Source organism: Acanthisitta chloris, unplaced genomic scaffold (assembly GCF_000695815.1).
Source record: "Acanthisitta chloris isolate BGI_N310 unplaced genomic scaffold, ASM69581v1 scaffold3633, whole genome shotgun sequence".
NCBI classification, from domain to species: domain Eukaryota; kingdom Metazoa; phylum Chordata; class Aves; order Passeriformes; family Acanthisittidae; genus Acanthisitta; species Acanthisitta chloris.
Window position 1 is genome coordinate 46,238 of NW_008666397.1, and position 19,954 is coordinate 66,191.

Here is a 19,954-nt window from a genome sequence, read left to right on the forward strand (position 1 = left end):
CTGAGGGGTTTTACTTTGCCCTTCTGGAGAGGAGGAGATAGTCTGTTTGCAGTCAAAAACTGTCTGGTGGATCCATTCCCTAGGTTCTACAAACCTGCAGTTTTGTGCTAGAAGACCTTTCTTGAGGCAACTTAATTCTCTCTCTGTGGCTAATTCCAAATGATTTGGAAGACTGTAGATAACCCTCAAGTGCAAATGAATGTTATTTTGGGGTTGGGAGAATATTTAGTTTGCCTGTGTTACATGCCCAGCTAATCCAAGGTTGGTGACTTGACTCTCTTCGCTGCAGTGCTGTGACTAATCTCATACTTTTGTTGTTTGTTAACATAATTATGTGTTTTTCTAAACATGGAAAAATACCAGGACATTTCCTTCATCCCTCTGCAGGGGTTATTGAACACTTTTAATGCCTAAAAACCCCTATGGATCAAAGCTTCTCTGTTTGTAGACAATTTTTTGCCAAGGAATTTGGGACAGGCATGAGCAGGGCAAAGAAATGGGAGGTGTGATGCTCTGGGAAAGAACCTGTTAATTCCTGTTGTCAGAGGGGAATGTGGCTGCTTTGGAAGCCTTTATGGATTGAGAGAACCATCAAAAGATGAAGTAATATTAATATGCAGATGTTAGGAGCTACAGGGAAGATTTCTGGCTGGGAGGGAAGAGGAGGTGGAATGCAGTGTGGTACTTCCACATGCTGAGAGTGGCTTTTTATTTTCAGCCCCTTGGGAATGACTATTTTACAACAGCTTTGGGATTGTGAGGCTGAGCCTGACCAGGAAAGGTGTTTGTACTTCTTTTCACCCCTTCTCTTAAAATACAGAAGTCCGGTATGGAGGTTACTCTGAAGTTTGGAGGCTTGGGTAGTTCATCTCCTTTTTGACTGTTTTGGAAATAAGGATTTGAATTTCTTCTGAGGTTTCACCTGGAAAAAGGGTCTCCAGGGAAGAGCTTTGGAAGTGGTGACTGTTTAAGCCTCTGTGCAGTCACAGGTCTTGCCTCTGCCTATCTGCTGGAATTTTCCGCCCTTTTGGCCGTGGGTCTGCGTGGGTCAGGCACATGGAATTTACTGGGAGCTGTAATTGCTGCCTGTACTTGTCTGAGCTGTCTGGAAGCAATGGCGACGCTGTGGGGTTTTGGGAAGTGTTTGAACTCTGTGCCTGTGGGAAATGGAAAGGCTTTCTGCCTGGTCAGCTTTCATATGGACATGGTGTGTGTGCAGGGGCTGCTGCTGTCCGTGATCCTTTCTGGCAGGGATTGATTGTGGCTTCACACTGACAGAGCAGGTTTGCATGGGATATCAGGGAGGAATTCTTCCCTGTGAGGGTGCTGAGGCTCTGGCACAGGTTGCCCAGAGCAGCTGTGGCTGCTCCATCCCTGGGAGTGTTCCAGGCCAGGTTGGATGAGGCTTGGAGCAGCCTGGGCTAGTGGGAAGTGTCCCTGCCCATGGCAGGGGGTGGGCTAGATGATCTTTAAGGTCCCTTCCAACCCAAAACACTCCCTGATTCTATGATTTGGACCCTGCTACCTCAGGTTGTAAGAGCAGAGGCCCTGGGTACAAATTCTAAGAGAGTTTGAGCCCTTTGTAGAGGTGTGTCATGGCATTAGGCAATATTTGGTGCACCATCAGATGCCCTTGGTGTAGAAGTGGTGCCATCCATGAAGAACATCCTTCTGGTGCTGGAAAAGCTCTCCAAGCCAAGGCAACATGTGGTGCAGAAGGGAAGATGCTCTTTTCTTGCAAGCCCATGGCTTCAGAAACATAAGGTCAGTGCTGAACTTGTTGCAGAAACATCCTCCTCCAATTAAATCTGGTGTGACATTTTCCCTGGGAGTGTGGGTTTGGTGTCCTTCGCTTTGGAAGAACAGACAGATTTTATACAGAGTAAATGTTTTGCATGAAACATTTTGCTTCCTATCAAGGTCATGTATTTTTTTTTCAGTTATGCAAAGCATGTGCTTAAAACGGGAATCTCCACTGGAGGACAGCTTTCAGATCTTGGAAGAGAAATCCTTGAGGCTTATTGCTCACAATTTCCTGTCTCTTTGGGGGATAAAAAACAAACCTGTTTTGAAGAAAAGCTTTCTTTTTATCTAGACCAGTGAGCTGAACTGTTCCCAACTGCAACGTGATGCTGTTGGCAGAGGTTTGTCTTCATCTCAGTATCAAGCAGAAGAACATGGGTTGGGGTTGAGGGATCAGGGACCTGAAAGAGCTTTGCTTTGTGGCTTCTCCACTGTCACAAAGCTGAGAAACACCTGGAAATTCAACCTCTTTTTCTCCATCTTGTTTTCTTCAATGCATTTACTGGAAGCACATAGCAAACAGTCCCTGTCTAGTTCTTCTGGACTTGCTTTTCCAGGTGATGGAGTTGCTCACTCTGAAATAAATAAAGCCCACAGACAAGTTCATTCTCCTTGTTCAGAACTTCCTCACCATAAGTGACGGAGCAGGGTCTGAGGCTCCTGGAAAGGGGATTCCAGTGGCATGTGCTCATGTTGCTCCTAGCTGCATCCCTGGCAAGGATGCCTCTGTGGTAGAGGGTTGGGGAAGGAGGATATGAATCTCTCCATGCAGCACTTCAGTTTCACTTAGGCTTTCAAGAAATACTTGGAACTAGGAGGCAGGAGGAGTTGAGGAATTTAATTTCCCTGAAAATCACTTGTATTTCTCAACATAGTATTCCTGTCTTGTTTGCAAAGTTCCATAGGCTTTAAACCAAATCCCTTCTCAGTGTGTGTGTTTGCATACACAAATAAACCAGTTTAAATTCCACAGTCCAGCATGGCTGAGCTGGATCCATGTGTGCCTTGGCTCGTGGGTTACACATTCTCAGGGAATTCCTTCCCATCTGCAACCTCACTGCAGCTTTCAGGTCTTAAAAGTCTTATCCAGCCTAAAGGATTCGGTGATGGAGTGCTGCCTCGTGCTTCCAGACTGCTCCTTCACTTCTTGGTTGGGGTCACAGTCCTTTTCCTGGACCTGTGAAAATGGACACTTCATTCTGAAGAATTGAAGTCAATGGTTGAAGTAATGTATGAAACACACCTAGTTTTTGTGCATTAGAAAGTCCAAACCCTACTGGCCACGTTCAGGTGTTCATTTTGGCATCCACGTGGAGATGGAGAGGACTTCGTTTTAGATCACCTTTGTCAAATTCTGTGTGTATGGGAATTGAAATTCCATTGCAAAGATCTAGTAGGAATGCTGCCTTTAGTTGTATTGGTGCAGCTACTTGGTGTTTGGGGTTTTACCACAGTTGAAATCCCTTTAGGAGTCAAGGGAAGCATTATCTGAGCTAATGAGCTAATGGAGCTTGCTGTTCTGCTTAGATCTCATTGTCTCACCCCTTCTCTTTAGCTTGGAATTCAGGAGAAATAAAACACCTCTCCTGTTTTGTTGCTTCATGTTTGATTTCTTTAATGAGCTGAATAATTTAGGAGTGTAAAGTGACAGTAATATTCCCTCTGCCTTAGAGAAATGCTATTTCAAAAATGAGATTAGTACGTTCACGTAGTCTGGGCTGAGGTTACTAGTTTGGATTAAGCAGTTTGGTTTGCTTGGGTTTTTGGAATCGAATATGTACTTTATGCTCCCTATTCATGGAATCATAGAATGGTTTGGGTTGGAAAGGACCTTAAAGCTCATCTTGTTCTACCCACTGCCATGGGCAGGGACACCTTCTACCAGCCCAGGTTGCTCCAAGCCCTATCCAACCTGGTCGTGGACACTTCAGGGATGGAGCAGCTGCAGCTTCTCTGGGCGGCCTGTTCACCTGTGGAAGACTTGGATATTGTCGCTTGGAAAGCGGTGGGTGCTGACGTCTTGTGTGGGCTCCTGGGATGCTGCAGGTGCTGGCCAAGGCCAGAGCAGGATTGGCACGACACGCTCCAGACAGAGGAGACACGAATGATGTTACGTGCCTGCTGCCCAGGCCACAGGCACTGTCTGCAGGCAGGGGCTCTATTAATAGAACTGAGAACCAGATGATTCCTGGTGTTACGTGACTGTGACTCCAGAGATTACGGGGGAAGGTGTTTTGGGGTGTCAGGAAATCACCTCTGTGGGATGTGCGTGTTGGCTAGGGAACTGGGATTTAAAGTACTATAGTCCTGAAACTGAGAGATGCTGTAAAGTGAAAACATGTGGGAATGTGATGGTGAGAGTTTGGATTTGAGGTACAAGCTGATTAAACTCGTTTCAGGGCAGTGCAGAGCTGTTCAGAACTCAGGTAGCAGAATAAATGACTGCACAGAGGGCAGAACATAAGTGCTGTTTGTAATTCCAAGTAGGGGCATCTGTCCTTGCTCCTGCATTTTTTTCCTCACCACCCAAATCAAATTCATCCAGGAAATTCTCCATAATCACGGCATTCAAGAAACTGTGAATTCCTCTTCTATGAGCAGGGAAACTGTGCATTCAGGGACTTGCAGTGCTGTTGAGGATAAATTTAGGACCATCAAGTCGCACCAAATATTTACTATTGGAAGCATTTGGGGGGTAAATTACTCTCATCATAGCCACTTGTGTGTTATTATCCCTCAATAACAGTGTCCAGGTGAAAATTTGTCCAGACTGCCCTGAAGTCATATGCAGTGAAAAGGGCTTAAAATTCCCCCTGCATGCAAAGTCCTGATCCACGTTAGGAACTTGTCTCAGTGTCTCCTTCCCCCAGCTTGGGCATAAGGAGCAGAGATTGAATGGAACTTGCTCTGGATGTAGGATACCCATGTCATTGTGATCTTCCTGCCTGCAGCTGGAATGTGAGGAGGAAAGTAATGAACCAAGCAATAACATGGAATTAGGTTTTGGCTGGACAGAGAAGGGCAGTCCCTAAACTAGGATGGAATTGGTTGTCTGTGTGCCTGTAGTGCTCTTAGAGAGCTGCAAGTGGAGCCTGTTGTCTCTCTGACGTGCAAGCTCCTCAGAAGGGTGCACAGTGATGGGACCAGAGGGAGCAAGCATGAGCTGCTCTAGGGAAAATTCCATCTGGGTGCAGGGAATATAGTCTCCAGTATGAGAGCAAACATTGGAGTGAGAAATGGTGCAGTTCCCTTTGCTGGGAATGTTCAGGGTTCGCCTTGCTGGGGCCCTGGGTGCCTGACTGACAGCCCTTGCTTCCAGCACCAGGGTGGAGCAGATGTTGTCCAGTGGGTTTTCCCATTCTCTGCAGGTGAGGGTGTGGAAGAGAAGGGTTTGACTGGTGATGTATGGCAGAGGTGCTGCTGTTGGGAGAAGTGAAGCGGTTTCTTTGTTACACTGCCTGTGCTGTGTGAGGTTTATAGGTTGGTTTCTTTTGCCCCAAGGGCTCAGCCTCTTGGTTTGTGCTGGAGGAAGGTTTCTGTTTTCCCTTGGGCCTACAGTTGTACCTCTGTGGTTGAGTTTAGAGGTGCAAATCTCTGGTTTCTGTGTGTCTCTGTGTCACAAGGTGTAAGAATTTCCTGTTTCTCTTTGGTTTTGTGCAGAGAGCAGTGTGGACAGATGGGCTGGTTGTACTGTCATAGTATGTTAAAGGGTTGAAATGGACCTCAGAGATCATCTAGTGCCAGCACCCTGCCCTGGGCAAAAACACCTCCCACCAGAACAGGTTGCTCAAGGCTTTATCCTGTCTGAGCAACGTGCTGATCAGCATCATTATTCCAGCACCAGATCCTGAATGCAAAGCTTCCACACCTGCTGTTCCTGTAAATTCCCTTTGAAAAGACCAGTGTATCCTAGCATGGAAAACTTCCCATTCTTTTAGTCACATTTCACTGGGAATAATTCGGCAGAGCACAACTTTGACTCCCCTAACATCAGCCTTGTGCTTTGCTTGACTCCTGTGGGAATTGAGCAGGTCCAGGCATAGGTAAGTGGCTGCTGGGATAGTTCAGCACCTCTTTGGCCATGAAGTTGTTTTCCTCACCGTCACTGCAGATATAATCTGTGGTTAATCCCCCAAGTCTGAACCTGTGACTCCCCAGAGGACCTGAAGCCTTTTGTTGATTTTGATTTGCAGCCTTATTATAGACAAATTAATGTCCATGAGTGACAGGAGGGCAGCCAGAGAAGAGAAGAAAATGAGTAATTAACATATATTGGGTATTACTGATTGCTTTTATGATTATCTGGATTTTAAGGTATTAGCTGGAAAAATAGCCCCTAATCCCTTATTAAAGATAAAAGGCAAGTCATTAAAAGTAGGAGGTTGTTTTCAGTCCTGAGAAGCACTGGAAATATGTCTTGGCTCTGGCAGCAAACTAACCTTGAAAGCCTGTAATTCCAAGTTACTCAGCTTAGTTGTTCTCCTCAGCAAGGGAATTGCTGGAGTTCCCATGTGCTGGGAGGTGGAGGGGCTGTGAGACAAAGCGACCCTTGTCACAGGAGCTGCGTGCTTGGCACCAGCACAGGCCCTCTGAATATCCTTGGCATTAACCCAGCCTGGCCCAGCTGCTGGGCCGGGAGCTCTGGGCAGCACAACTCAGGGAGGTCAGCTCCCCTTCAGCTCTCTGTCAGAGGCAGATCTCCTGCACGGCGCTCCCATTGCACCCCGACTCGTTTCTGCCTTCCCCTTGCCATTGTGGCCACCTAACTGGCTTCACAGCCATCTAACTGGTTTCATAGTGCTTGGCACTGGGACAGGCCCATTGAATGCCCTCAGAATTAACCCAGCCTAGCCCAGCTGCTGCTTTGGGAACTCTGGGCAGTACAGCCCAAGGTCTCTCTGCTCCACAGGGAGGTTAACCTCCACTTCAGGTCTCTGTTGGAGGTAGATGTCCTGCACAATGCTCCTGTCGCACCACTACTCCTTTCTACCTTCCCCTTGCCATTGTGCCCACCTAACTGGTTTCATAGAACATAATAAAGATCACAGAGGGATCTGGGTTGGAAGGGACCTATCAAGGTCATCTAGTCCAACCCCCTGACATGGCCAGGGACACCTTGTGCTAGACCACATTGCTCAGAGCCACATCCAGCCTGACCTTGGATGTTTCCAGGGATGGGGCTGCCACCACCAATAGATTGATACAATCCTCTGTGCCAGTGTTTCACCACCCTCAGTGTAAGAAATTTCCTGGGCATCTAACTGGTTTCAGGGCCATCTAACTGGTTTCAAGGTTATAACTGGTTTCAGGGCCACCTAACTGATTTCAGGGCCATCTCACTGGTTTCAAGGTTATAACTGGTTTCAGGGCCATCTAACTGGTTTTATGGACACCTAACTGGTTTCACAGGTTTCACAGCTGTCTAAGTGGTTTCAGGGCCATCTAACTGGTTTCAGGGCCACCTAACTTGTTTCATGGCTATCTAACCAGTTTCATGGACACCTAACTGGTTTCACAGGTTTCATGGCTATCTAAGTGGTTTCAGGGCCATCTAACTGGTTTCAAGGTTATAACTGGTTTCAGGGCCACCTAAGGTTTCACTTGGAATAATCTCCCCATTCTGAGGCACTGGCACAGATTGCCCAGATTCATGGCTATCTAAGTGGTTTCAGGGCCATCTAACTGGTTTCATGGCCACCTAACTGGTTTCAGGGCCGTCTAACTGGTTTCAAGGTTATAACTTGTTTCAAGGCTATCTAACTGGTTTGTAGCTGTGAACTAAGCTGAGTCAGCAAAACAGACTGGTTCCATGCCCAGAACATTGATCCCAAGGGGAAAGGGGGAATGAGAGGCTGAAGTGCTGCGAGCAAGAAGGCATCAAAGCTGAGGAAAGATGATGTTTCCCTGTTGCAGTTCTTAGACCCGTCCAGAGCTTGTGCTTGGTGCTGTGGTCAGAAGGAAAGTGGCAGCACCCATCGCTGAGTTAAAGTAATCATTTGCAGGAACTTTCCACATATTATGACTTCCTTAATAATCAAGTGGGTTTTTGTTTTGTTTTAAAACAAGAAAACATTCCTTATTTCTGGGTAATGAAATTTGAGCACCAGTAAAACCACCAACTTTACAAGTTGAATTCCTGTATTTTAACAGTTCTGTGTTTCAACACATCATGTTTCTGCGTTTCTACCATACTTTCACAAAGCAATTTGAAATGCAGTGGGGCTAATTAAAAAGAAATAAAGATGGCATTTAACAACTCTAAGGGGATCAGTGCTTGTAAAGAGATTTATGTTGGAGGAAATGCTGTTCTGATGAAACATGGTGTGGAAAACACTGCTCATTTCTGCTTTGCCCTTTCCATCCCAAGTTGTTAGAAAGATTATTACTAGTACCTGGCTGATATGTTCTGGGATTTTGTTTCTTTGCTTTTGAGCAATGCTTAAGGCCAACTGTGCCCCTGGGTGCTCAGTGCTTTTGATGCTGAGGCCATTTTTTTTGTGCTTGAGGAGGGATTTAACAAACAGAGGTAGAGTTTAACTCTGTGTTGGGCTGGTTGGGGTTGATTCCCTGAATACAAAGGAAGCAGTGCATATTTGGAGTTGTTTTGCTGTTGTTTTCCTCTGTCTGGTCTTGTTTGTGCTGGGGCAGCCCTTGGTGTCTCCAAAGAGTTTGCAAATATCTTCTGATACAGGGTTGGTTTGTTGTTACTTTGGTTTCTGATCTCATCCTCCAGACCACAATGCCAAGCAGGTCATTAAACCCAGCATGGGCTTTCCAGTCTCTCTTCATTACTAAAAGTTGCTCTGAAAACCTGGCAGAGCCCTCACATGTGGGCAGCAGATGGTAGAGCTGGAGTGGAGATCAGCTATCGGGGGAGTTCACTAATGGAATAGAATAAATGAGGTTGGAAGGCACCACCAGCTGGGCCAAAACCTCTGCTCAAGGCAGGGCCAGCTTGGCAATTAAGTTATTAGTGGTGGTTTCTAAGTTTTGATACCACGTCCAGAGCACTCTGTCGTTAGATGGAAGTGTAGGTGGCAAAGAGCCCTGAGGAGGCTCACTGGTTATTTTGCCCTGTCATGGAATCATTCTGATTGCTTTGGATGCTCAGAGCAGAGAATACTTGGATCTCCTGGGGCTTTCTTTAAGCACAGGGGGTACAAAATTAGTCTTGCCAAGCACAAGGAGTTGCATCTTCTCTCTCTTCTCTCATGGTTCATCTTCACATGCAACAGATAAATCCTGTTGTATCCTCAGATGTAGAGCAAAGAAATCGACATGACCCTGTGAAAGACACTGTTGACCATGTCCTGCCTTATTGGGGCTAGACAGAAGGTTGACCATTAGGAAGGTCAATGCTTATGCAAAAATCCCCCCAGCCATTATTTTTGGTCCAAGCCATGCCCAAACTGACCTCCTACTTGTGTTTTCCTCCCAACCTTCTAATAATTAACAAGGTGCTTAATGCACGACAAAAGACCAATTAACCCTAAAGCATTTAGTGAACTACATGTAAATTAGTTGTAAAACCTTGCTGTAGACATTAAATGTCAGGCAGTTACATAAACCAGTAATTGCTAAAGTTGCATTTAGGAGCTTAAAAAAAAAAAAAGAGTGAGAAAAAAAGTCTGCTTAAGTTGAGCTTTGGTTCCGAGAACTCTGCTAATGGGTTTGTTTTTCACTGCAGCCACCCCAGCCTGGGTAAGGCCCAGCAGGCTGGGGCAGCTCATGTTGGATGTGGTTTTAGTCATGGAAGAGAAATAAAGGCATGGTAACCTTGTGCACCTTTGGAAACCACAAGGCAAACCTCCAAAGGGCAAAACCTGGAGTCTAGAAAGAAATGGAAAGCAGAGAAAAGAGTCTCTGCTGTGATAGGTGATATCCTGTTGGGTACCAGTTTCTGGTGATCTCGTGGATTGGTTGTTTTCTTTGGTTTAGGCTGTATGAAACATTCCAGACCTGTCTAAAACCTCGTGGCTGGGCAGGGTCTAGCAAGGTGTGAGCACAAGGGACTTGGCCACTCTTTGCTGTTGAGTTCACCTCCACCTTCTCTCCTTCCAGAGACCCATGTTGGCCTTTGGAAAAGGCTAAGTGCTTTCCCACCCACCTGCATGCTGCAGTTTCACACAAAGGAGCTGCTTTGCTTTCCTGCACAGTTTTTAATCCCCTTAATTGGCTCTCTCACTCTGAGGTGGTCTGGGTCACCTACCACTTCTCAGGCTCCTGCTGCTAATGGTCCTAAATAATTGATTTTCCTTGTACTTATCCTTCAGTTTTTAGTGGAATCTTTCATTTTTGGTAGTTTTGTTTTGACATGGGTTTGTGTCAGGCCCAGATGTTCCTTAAAGGTGCAGTCAAGTGTGGCTTTGCCTCCTCATTCTGTGCATTTCTTCTCCCCTCCTGCTTTTGAGCCTCTTTGTTGTTCTGGTAAAAGTATCTCTTTGTGTGGCTCACATTGCATTCCATAAGGAGCCTCCAAATGTGTCTCTAGATAGCTGATTTCTCCTTTTGCAGTGAGAAAACAAGTTGGGTTTGTTTGAACTCACTTTCTTCCACCCTCGGTTCTGGCAGTAGCTTTTCCTGGAGTATATTGGTCTTAATTACAGTACAGTCCCTTACTGAAAGCCAACCTGTGCTTAGTTTTCCTGGATAAATCCATTGGATAATGGTCTTTTATTTTTCTTGCACACAATTTTGCTAGTGTAGATCCTGGTTGTGTTCCTTTCCCCAAAGTGGAAATATTTTATATTCGTGTTTGGTTGATTGAATTGCAGAAATGTGCTTAAAGCAGTAAAAGTACCTTCCAGCATGGGTGAGACCCCTGCAAATCCACTGTTTTTTTCCACCAGAATCATGTTCCATGGAGGTTTAGTGCTCGTGTAGGAGGTGGGGGTGAGTCTCCGAAGCTCAGAGTAAAAAGGAGGCAGAAGCTTGAACTCCACTTGCTGTTGCAAGGGGAAACCAGTGAAGAGCAGGAGCTGCCCAAATGTCACCAGGCTTTTGAGAACAAGTTGAATCAGGAGTTTCTGGGAAGGCAGTTGGAAGGAGTGTGCTGCTGGCAGCCTGGAGCTGAGCCGAGCCCAGAGTTAATGGTGGTTAATTTTTAAAGGCAGGAGTGAAACTGGTTATTGTGTTTGTATCTCAATAGGGTCTTTCTGCTCCCAAAATGCCATTCCAGGAGCCCTTTGCTGAGTTGTCTTGACTTAGAGAGAAAAAGAAAATGCCCTCATAGAAGTGATTTATCCACCCAAAGCTTTGCTTTGCCTCTCTACTAACTGATGGGGACAGGATGGTCGTGACATCTCCAGGGATGCCAAGGGAGGGAAGTGCTGAGGACAGGCTTTTATTGGGATTTAAAATACGGAATCAATGCAGGCACCCAAGGGGCAGAGATGGAGATGTGGATCTATTCCATGGAGCTTGCTTGGCAGCAGCAGGGAAATGAGAGGAAAACCAACATCCCCACATGAAATCAACTGGTTTTGTAACCACCCTGTCCGGCCAAATCCCAGTGCTCTCCCAGTCAATGGGAGCATTGTCTGGATTCCCAGGCTGGCTCTGCAGCTTTTTAGATAAGCGGCTGTTAACTTGGAAGCCAAAAGGGCAGTTTGTCACTCAAAGAAGCTTTTCAGAAGGTGGTGGAAAAGAAGAAAAGCTGTTTTCAAAGCATCTCAAAGGAGGTTGTCACGTTCCTCCTGCTGATAGTCGAGGTGAGGAAGCTTCTGAGCTCTGAGTGGATTTAGGATACTGTGTTCATACATTAAAAAGTAGATGGAGGCTCCCTTTTTGCAAGGAGTCGCATGGAAAAGGTGAGGAGCAATGTGTACAACTTACTCCTGGAGAGAATCTGATTAGACACAACAGGAAGATTTTTCACAATGAGAACAATCAGCCATTGGAATAATCTCCCCAAGGAACTGGTAGATTCCCCCACGTTGGACATTGTTAAGGTTCAGCTGGACAGGATTCTGTGCCATCTCATTCAGTCTGTGTTTTTGCCGTGAAAAGCTGGACTAGATGATCCTTGAGGTCTCTCCAACCTGTATCCTACAATTGTGTGATTCTGTGATAATGGTTTTAGTGTGGAAACATGCATAGGACAACGGGGAATGGCTTGATGCTGCCAGAGGGCAAGGATTACATTGGATATTGGGAAGAAAGTCTTCCCTGTGAGGGTGCTGAGGCACTGGCACAGATTGCCCAGAGGCGTTGTGGCTGCTCCGTACCTGGAAGCATCCAAGGCCAGTTTGGATAGGGCTTGGAGCAACCTGGGCTAGTGGAAGGTGTCCCTGCCCATGGCGGGGGGTGGAACGAGATGAGCTTCAAGTCCCTTCCAACCCAAACCAGTGTGGGATTCTATAAAATACACATTTACCCTGTGGCATTTCTCTCCTACATGGAGCTTGAAGCAGACCAGGTGATCAGGAAGAAATAAGAACCTGCAGAACATCCCCAGTGTGTGTGTTTTGCTCTCGTGCACCAGTTGATATCACCAACGGTGATAAGGAATAACCACACACATTTCTCTCCGTGCCTGGAGTGGATAAGGTGTTTGGCAACATTGACAACAGAAGGGACAGAACGAAAAGAGCTGAAAGCAAGAAGTGTGGATGCCAGAGACATTCAGTACTCCTTGAAGCCCTGCCTGGCAGCAGAGGTGGGCTCTGCTGCAGCCGGAGGCACGAGATGAAGGATCGGCACGCACGGAGGCTGCGGCGTGGCTTCCTCCCTCCCTGGGTGGGATCTGTCCTGCTGAGCCCACACTGAAGGAGGCTTCCAGAAGTGCTGAAAGAGTCAGAGCTGCTGTGGATATTGATTGAAGGGGACAAATAGACAGTGATGAAACCCTGCTTGTGAGAAGAGCTTAATAGGCAGAAAATTGGCTATTGCAGCCGGAGGGCTCGTTGGAAAGCACAGAGGGGAAAGTTTCTTCTTGTCACTGCATGGAAGCTTAAACTCAGGAAAAGAGCCCAGAGTTGTTATGGCTCTGTCCTTAAAAATGTCCCTGTACCCTCCCTGTTACCTAAAGGAGGTAAATGACAAACTGAGTTACAGTTTGGCAGGAGAGCTTGTGGCTCATACAAGGAAATGACACCACTTACTCAGGGACTGCAGCACATGAAACTTTAAAATTGTCTTTGGGGAGCAACATTGCAGTGTTGGGGAAATAAAATGGTATATTCTTTTTGCTCACCAGGGGAACAGGAGTTTTCTCTTGTGCTTCTCTTGCTTTGTGCCCACCTGGTGTGGTTGGTGCTCATGGAGGTACAGGGGGAGTTGTGTGTGATCACGGGTGCCCTTATGTTTAGGATGCCAGAACAGACCCCGGCAGGATCACAGAGAGGTGGGCAGCACTCATCTCTGCAGGAGACAGCCAAAGCCACACTGCTTTAAAAAGGGAAACAGAGAAGAAAGAAAGCACTGAGAACTGGGGAAGGATTTTTGAGCTGTTCTGTGTGGCAGCCACTGTGCTGCTGTTTCACTGTTGTTCAGGTCCAAGGGAGGTGTGATGCCAGACAGCATCCTGTATCCGTGTGACAGCAGGAAATGTTGCAGAGCTCTGAAGAAAGGCAGGCTTTCTCTAGGTGCTGCTCTTTCTTTATTAAAGTCTTCTTGGCAACTGCTGGGGAGTAGCTCCTTAAAAATGTGCTGCCTTAGCAGTCTGACACAAGCAGAAGTGAGATGGCTGACCTCCAGGGCTAGGCCAGAAATACCTTTGTTATGCATATTTTGTAATGAATTGCCTGTGATGTAGTTTATATCAGGGTTTATGAGCAGTAGGGTTTGGCACAGGCCATGGGCTGGTTGGTTCTTCAAAGTGTCAGAGGCATCACTGCCTTTGATACAGTTAAAGTAGCACTGGGAGGATATAGAAAGTTAAAGAAATGTAATAAATGGAGAGAAATTCCCTGTTTTTCTAGCAGTTTGGGAGCTTGTCATTGCTGATTAGCATCTAGCTGTGGCATACCCAACCGGGAATTTTGTGATCCATGTATTCCTGATTGCTCATCCTTGGAATCAGGGGAGCCTGGCATTGGTGTGAGCAAGCAGAGCCTCGCATTGTTAATATCTAAAATATTCAGTCTGGCTTAACTTGCTAATTGTGTCTGTGGGAGGCTATCCATTCCCATTTCCTTGGGAATCTGCAGCTGCCTCTGCTTCTGGCAGGTTATGTAGATATTATTGTTATTGGCTGCAGCTGGAAATAAACAGGCAGTTTTTGAAGGCAGAGTCTCCCTCGGGTGGAACAACCTTGGAGAAGGTTCAGCATTGGCCTTGGGGTGTAGCATGTTGTGGTCTCTCCATCAGAGCTGTGTGGTTGGAATTAGCAGGCTGTCTTCTCCTATAGGCATTGCCTTTTAGGATAAAGATCACCAGCTATCCATGAGATGATGCTGGGTTAGTTTAGAAGGTTCCCAGACTGATTGTCCATTCATCACACCTTGTCCGTGTGAGCTGTCTGTTGTAGGTGAGTTAATTTGAGACATTTCTGGGAGAAGGGTCCTTTTTCTCTCCCTTTATCTCCAAGGAATGTGTCAAAGAAATATCTATAGGCAAAACTTTTTGGTACATGGTCTTGGCAGCACCAAAGACCAAGGGAACTGGGAACGCTCAGCAAATAGTTACATAAGTGCTGCTGTTCTTCTGGCATTTGAGAGAACTTGGTATTAGTAAGCATTTGTCTAATGCTGAAGAGTTTTGCAGATCAAAGACTTAATATATGCCACATGCTGCAGAGGAGCTTACAGCAGAGCATGTACAATCATGCAGTCCAGTAGTCCAGCAAAAATGGATTATTCCAGAGCCAGGCAGTGCTGTCCTTTATGCTTGGGAAGGGACACAGTCAAGGGGTGGGGGGTAATTGCTTCAACTAGCATTCTCTGCCCCCCATAGTTGTGCAAGAAATGGCCTGGGATGGGATCTGGGTAGTGAGGGGAGTGTTCCCTCTTGGCTGCCAGGTCCTGCCTGTGGGCAAGTCTAATCTGCCTCACAGCCAGCACAGGGTCAGAGACTAATAGGTTATGAGCAAAGCAACAAAACAAGCAAGGGAGAAATTCTCACACTTACTTAGAGTGATTAGCTGGAGAGCAGATGACCCAGGGCTGGGTTCTGCAGGATGCTCTGCAGCCCCAGAGCAGTGTTCCTGTGCAGGCTCTCTGGGAAGCAGGTGTTGGGTGCAAATCCATGTGAAGTTGACTTCTTTGGTGGGCTCTGGGGATGCCTCTGCTTGATGGAGCACTTGGGGAATCAGGAATTCAGGCCTTGCCTGGGTTGTTCTACAGAAATTGGTGTTACTGGATGTGACTGTTCTCTCTTCCATAACGGGAGTAGCAATTCTTACCTGTGTAGGTGTGGGAATAGCATGGAGGGTCTATGTGTTGTGCTCCAACAAGACCATCCCTTGGCCCAGTGTGTCAGATGCCATAAAGGTGTCCAAGGGGGTTGTTTTCAGTGGCTCCTGGTTTGAGGTGTGATTTGAGGAGGCTGCTAGAACCACGGGCGATCAAAACCTCCCTGCTTGGCTTTAGCTGGTGCTCTGGGGTCTCATCTCTCTGCGGTCAGGGGGATTAGAGTAAAACCTCCTGGCTTGGTGCTCTCATTGGCTGTGCTGCCTGGAGCGTGGGGGTTTGGATTTGTTATGCATCAGGAACTATAGACAGTTCCTGGAATTGCTGCTAAAAACTACTCATATTCCAGGGCTTGTCTACACAAGTGTGGTTAGGAGTATGTATCAAAGGTGTAGATCAATGGGAAGTGGTTAAACCACGTGAGGTGTTGTATTGACATTAACACACGATTAAAGTTGGTTTGTGTAATGGATGAATTTTGGAAGGGAAGTCAGGTAAGCTGGAAAAGAAGCGACATTAAATCTGATACAAGTGTCTGCACAGGTGTTTCACTGCTCTGGCTGTGGATAGGTTTGAACTGAGCTTTGGCTGAGTGAGGGCAGCCCCAGAAAACAATGGGAGTACAGTCATTCCTATTTTAATAAGCCTGTTTGGAAAACACATTTGACAAACAGCCTTTCTCCATAATATTACCACAGGGGATGGTAATCCCTTCCTCCAGGGAGGGGTTTGCACCAGGTCTCTCGGGGATTTCTGTAGCTGCCAGTGCACTTTGAAGTAAGGAGAGCTTCTTGGTCCCTTTGGCCTCAGATGGAGGTAGAAGTTGACTGAGGTGCAGCTCCCAAAGGTCTTTAGAAATGTCTCTGGTAACAGCAAGCTGGAGAAGCAAGAGGAAGACCACCAGCCATCCTTGGCACTGAAACAGAATATGGTCAAATACCATGAAGCCCCCTGGCATTTCTGCCCTTGTGCCAGGGAGCAAGGGAGTGCTCCCACCAAAGCCATTGCTGGTGCAGGGCTGAGGTCAGGCTGGGAAGTTTAGCCATGCCTGATTTGAGGTTGTCATGCTAGTATGTGTCTCTCCCTATTTCTGAGCTCCCTGAGATTCCTGTGTGTTGATGGAGATTGATTTTTGCCTTTGGGAACCTGAGGGTATACATTGTGCACGGAATTGGCCTGAGCTGAACTAGGACAAACTGCTGATGTGTTTGTTCTCCTCTGCAAGGGGTGGATTTTACAAGCTGCCTCATGGACTGTGTGTGGCTGAACAGAACAGGAAAGGGGAAGGTGAAAGACATCACCCGTAGAATCATAGAATGTTAGGGGTTTGGAATGGAGCTTAGAGATCATCCATAGCCAACCCCCTGCCTTGGTCAAGGACACCTCCCACCAGAGCAGGTTGCTCAAGGCTTTATCCAGCCTGGCTTTGAACACTGCCAGGATTGGGGCAATGGATGTGCCATGGATGGCACTATCCATGTTGAGTTGGAACATTTTACCCTCTGCAATTAATAACTTAATTCCCCTCCCATTCAGGGGAAAAATATAATCCCAGCCATTGAAATCTGTGGAGTTAGCCTTTTCTCTGCTTCATGTCTTTGCTGACCATCAGGTTGTTTTTTTTGAATGAGACAGCAAGGGAAACAATATTAATCAGCCCAAGCAGCAGCAGCAACCACTCCTGGTGTCAACAGTGCTGGTTCCAGCAGCTCCCAAACTGGATGGATGAGGTGGAAGCGAAGGTGATGGCCAAGGCTGGAGCAGGCAAGCTCAAAGGTCAGGCTGGGGAGGGCTGCAGGGGTCACCCCCTGAGTTAATGACTCTCCAGTCCCTAAGCCCAGTGCTGAGCACGCAGTGTTCGCCCAGTGATTAAGATGGAAATATGTTCTCCTTGCTAAAGAGAGCACATAAACAGCCCATAAACTGCCCATTAACCCACAAAATCGCAATAAAGAACATGTGGTCAAGCAGCCATCAGGGACCTGTGACCTAGCAAATGCCTTAATGGCATTGTGAACCTTCTCGGGGGTGCTAAATGTAGGTAATGGGGAATTGGCCACGAGGAGGGGAAGAAGGGAAGAAAGAAGGGCTGATGGACATTGAGCACCCAGGTTAGTTTGGAGCATTTCTCTTAGTTCCTCTCACTGCAGTTTAGTGAGCAAAATGTGTAATGATCATGTTATGGATGGACTATTAGGCTGCTACCTGAAAGGAGGTTGTAGCCAGGTGGACGTCAGCCTCTTCTCCCAGATAACAAGAGACAGGATGAGAGGACATAGTCTTAATCCACTCTAAGGGAAGTTTAAGTTGGACATTAGGAAGAACAGAAAAGTGTTTAGGTATTGGAACAGGCTGTCCAGGGAGATGGTGGAATCACTGTCCCTGGAGGTGTTTAAGGAAAGACTGGACGTGGTACTTAGTGCTCTGGACTAGTTGGCATGGTGATGTTCAGTTATAGCTTGGATTTGGTGATCTTGGAGATCTTTTCCAACCTTAATGATTCTGTGGTAGCATTTCCATGTAATAAAACCACTTCAAAATTACTCAAAAGGGAGAATTTTCCCATTGGATCCAGTGGATACTTTCAGCAGCTTGAGAAGCTCTGCAGTCCCTTCTCTACAGCCTCTTCCATGCACCAGCCACTTGCTGTGCTCCATGTTGCTTTTTGCAGGAATAGGATGGACATTTATTTGTTTTCTAGCTGTGATACTTGAATTCTGTTTGAATATAAAAGTATGTTGAGAGTCATTAGTGCAGACTGAGGGGATGATGGAACATGCATGTTACAGGTACTCTGCCATCTCATCCCCCCCCCTGCCATGGGCAGGGACACCTTCCACCAGTCCAGGTTGCTCCAAGCTGCATCCCACCTGGCCTGAACACTCCCAGGGATGGAGGAGCCACAGCTTCTCTGGGCAACCTGTGCCAGTGCCTCAGCACCCTCACAGGGAAGGATTTCTTCCCAATATCCAATCTAACCCTTCCTTCTGTCAGTTTGAAGCCATTCCCCCTTGTCCTGTCACTCCAGGCCCTCTCAGAAGTCCCTCTCCAGCTCACCTGAAGTCTGTGGGAAGTTGAACTCTGCCTTGTGATGGGGAGGCTGGTGTGGCAAGGTACTTGGGTGCCCAGAGAATTCCAAGGGCAGTCAAAAAGAAATCTATATTACAGAAGCATCATCACCCTAAGTGATGAAGAAATGAGTTTGCATCAACTTTTGCTGAGTAATTCAGGAAGAAAGCTATGAAGGTTTAAGACCAAAAAAAAAAAACCCAAGAGGAAAGGTTATGTTTCTTACTGGTTTCTTTTTTCCTGTTGTAAATTGAGACTCTCTTTACCCAGGAAAAATCAATGTGGTTGGATACCTGGTGTAATGAATTATTTTGCAAGAGGCAGCCAGCTGATCTTTTGAAAAGAAAGGAGTTTTGAGCAGAATCGTTCAAAGTTCATAGTCTGGTGTGTAACTCCAATGCTGATAAACATCCAGCAGAAAGGATGTGTCTTCAAATTTCACATGGTCACACCTTGGTTTTAAGGTGATACACTCAGAAAAAGGCTGTAGACCCCAAAGAAACCCCCCAGGAAGGGGACTCCTGGTGCTGTGTACGCTGGTTGCCGTTGGGAGATGCTCTTAGGCTTTGGGATATGGACAGTGATGCTCTTGGGTTTGGATTTTGAATCACATGTGGTTCTTAACCAGGAAGGGGTTTCTGCCCCTTTTCTTGAGCTCATAATGCAAATGGACTTTGCTTGTACTGTGTGTTGAATATGTTTTTTTTAACCTAAACAGGCAGTTTTATCCAACTGGGACCAGTTGTTATTTTTCAGTGCATTGGTGCCTGACTAAATGCATTGGGTCACATTCTTCACGTATAGATGAGACTACCCTACTGTTAAATATTCCTGTGCTTTCCAGCGCAGGGCTGGGGAGGTTCCAGCCTGCCTTACAGTCCAATGGCAGCCCAAACGTGGCTGGCAGGGAGGGAGGGGAAAGCCAGCCATGGGATGCTGTGCCAACAAGCCCCAAAATGGTTTGGCTGAAACTGGTTTTAGGTCATATAAAAAAGAGGGTGAAGGACCTGGGCTGCTCAGAGCACAACAAGTCCTCAGGCGCACACCACAGGGCATATTGGTTTTGAGCTCTTTTTTTTACAGGGGCTGCAAATTGCTGTAACATAGTTAAGGTCTGTAGGAAGAGACAAGTTTTCCTGAACTTTACTCCCAGCTTGAACTTGTAAGAAGTTCAGTGAGAGGCAAGGAAGGGGAGAGAGGGAGCTAGAGGCACCCTCGCTCACGCCCCTGCGTCCGCAGCTCCGAGGATGTCAGATGGCAAAGGCAGCCTGGAGAAACAGCTGAATGGCCTTGGGGAGCAGGGGAAGGAGAAGAGCAGCACATCCCTGGTCATCTCTCAGGCTGTTAACCGCAGTATTTTCACCTCTGCAGTCTCCCCTGCTGCTGAACGCATCCGCTTCATCCTGGGAGAGGAAGATGACAGCCCAGCGCCACCGCAGCTCTTCACGGAGCTGGATGAGCTTCTGGCCATCGATGGACAGGAGATGGAGTGGAAGGAGACTGCAAGGTGGGTTGGTTTTCCTTTACCCTGGAAGCGAAGGGCAGCCAACAGGACTCCTGTGGGAAATCCCTTGTTTTACCATTCCGTTGGGTAAGATCTATGCTGCAGGATTGTGTGGGGAAGCCGCAGGAAGGAGCCTGGATAGGTAAAATTAGTTTTTTTTTATAAATGAGAGAATCTGGGGGTTTGTTTAAATATTCCTTTAAAGCAAAACCTAGGAGACTGATTGGAA

At 46.8% G+C, this 19,954-nt stretch overlaps 1 protein-coding gene across 1 annotated transcript in view; it reads left to right on the plus strand.

Annotated features, from left to right (window-relative positions):
• LOC103799738 (electrogenic sodium bicarbonate cotransporter 1-like) overlaps window positions 1-19,732 on the plus strand; it is a gene marked incomplete at its 3' end in the record, with an annotated part of 46,921 nt that extends 27,189 nt beyond the window's left edge. The window contains exon 3 of the mRNA XM_009072088.1: window positions 19,593-19,732. Coding sequence (XP_009070336.1) covers window positions 19,593-19,732 — 140 coding nt within the window. The remainder of the gene's footprint in view (window positions 1-19,592) is intronic.
• Between the last annotated feature and the right edge of the window lie 222 nt (window positions 19,733-19,954).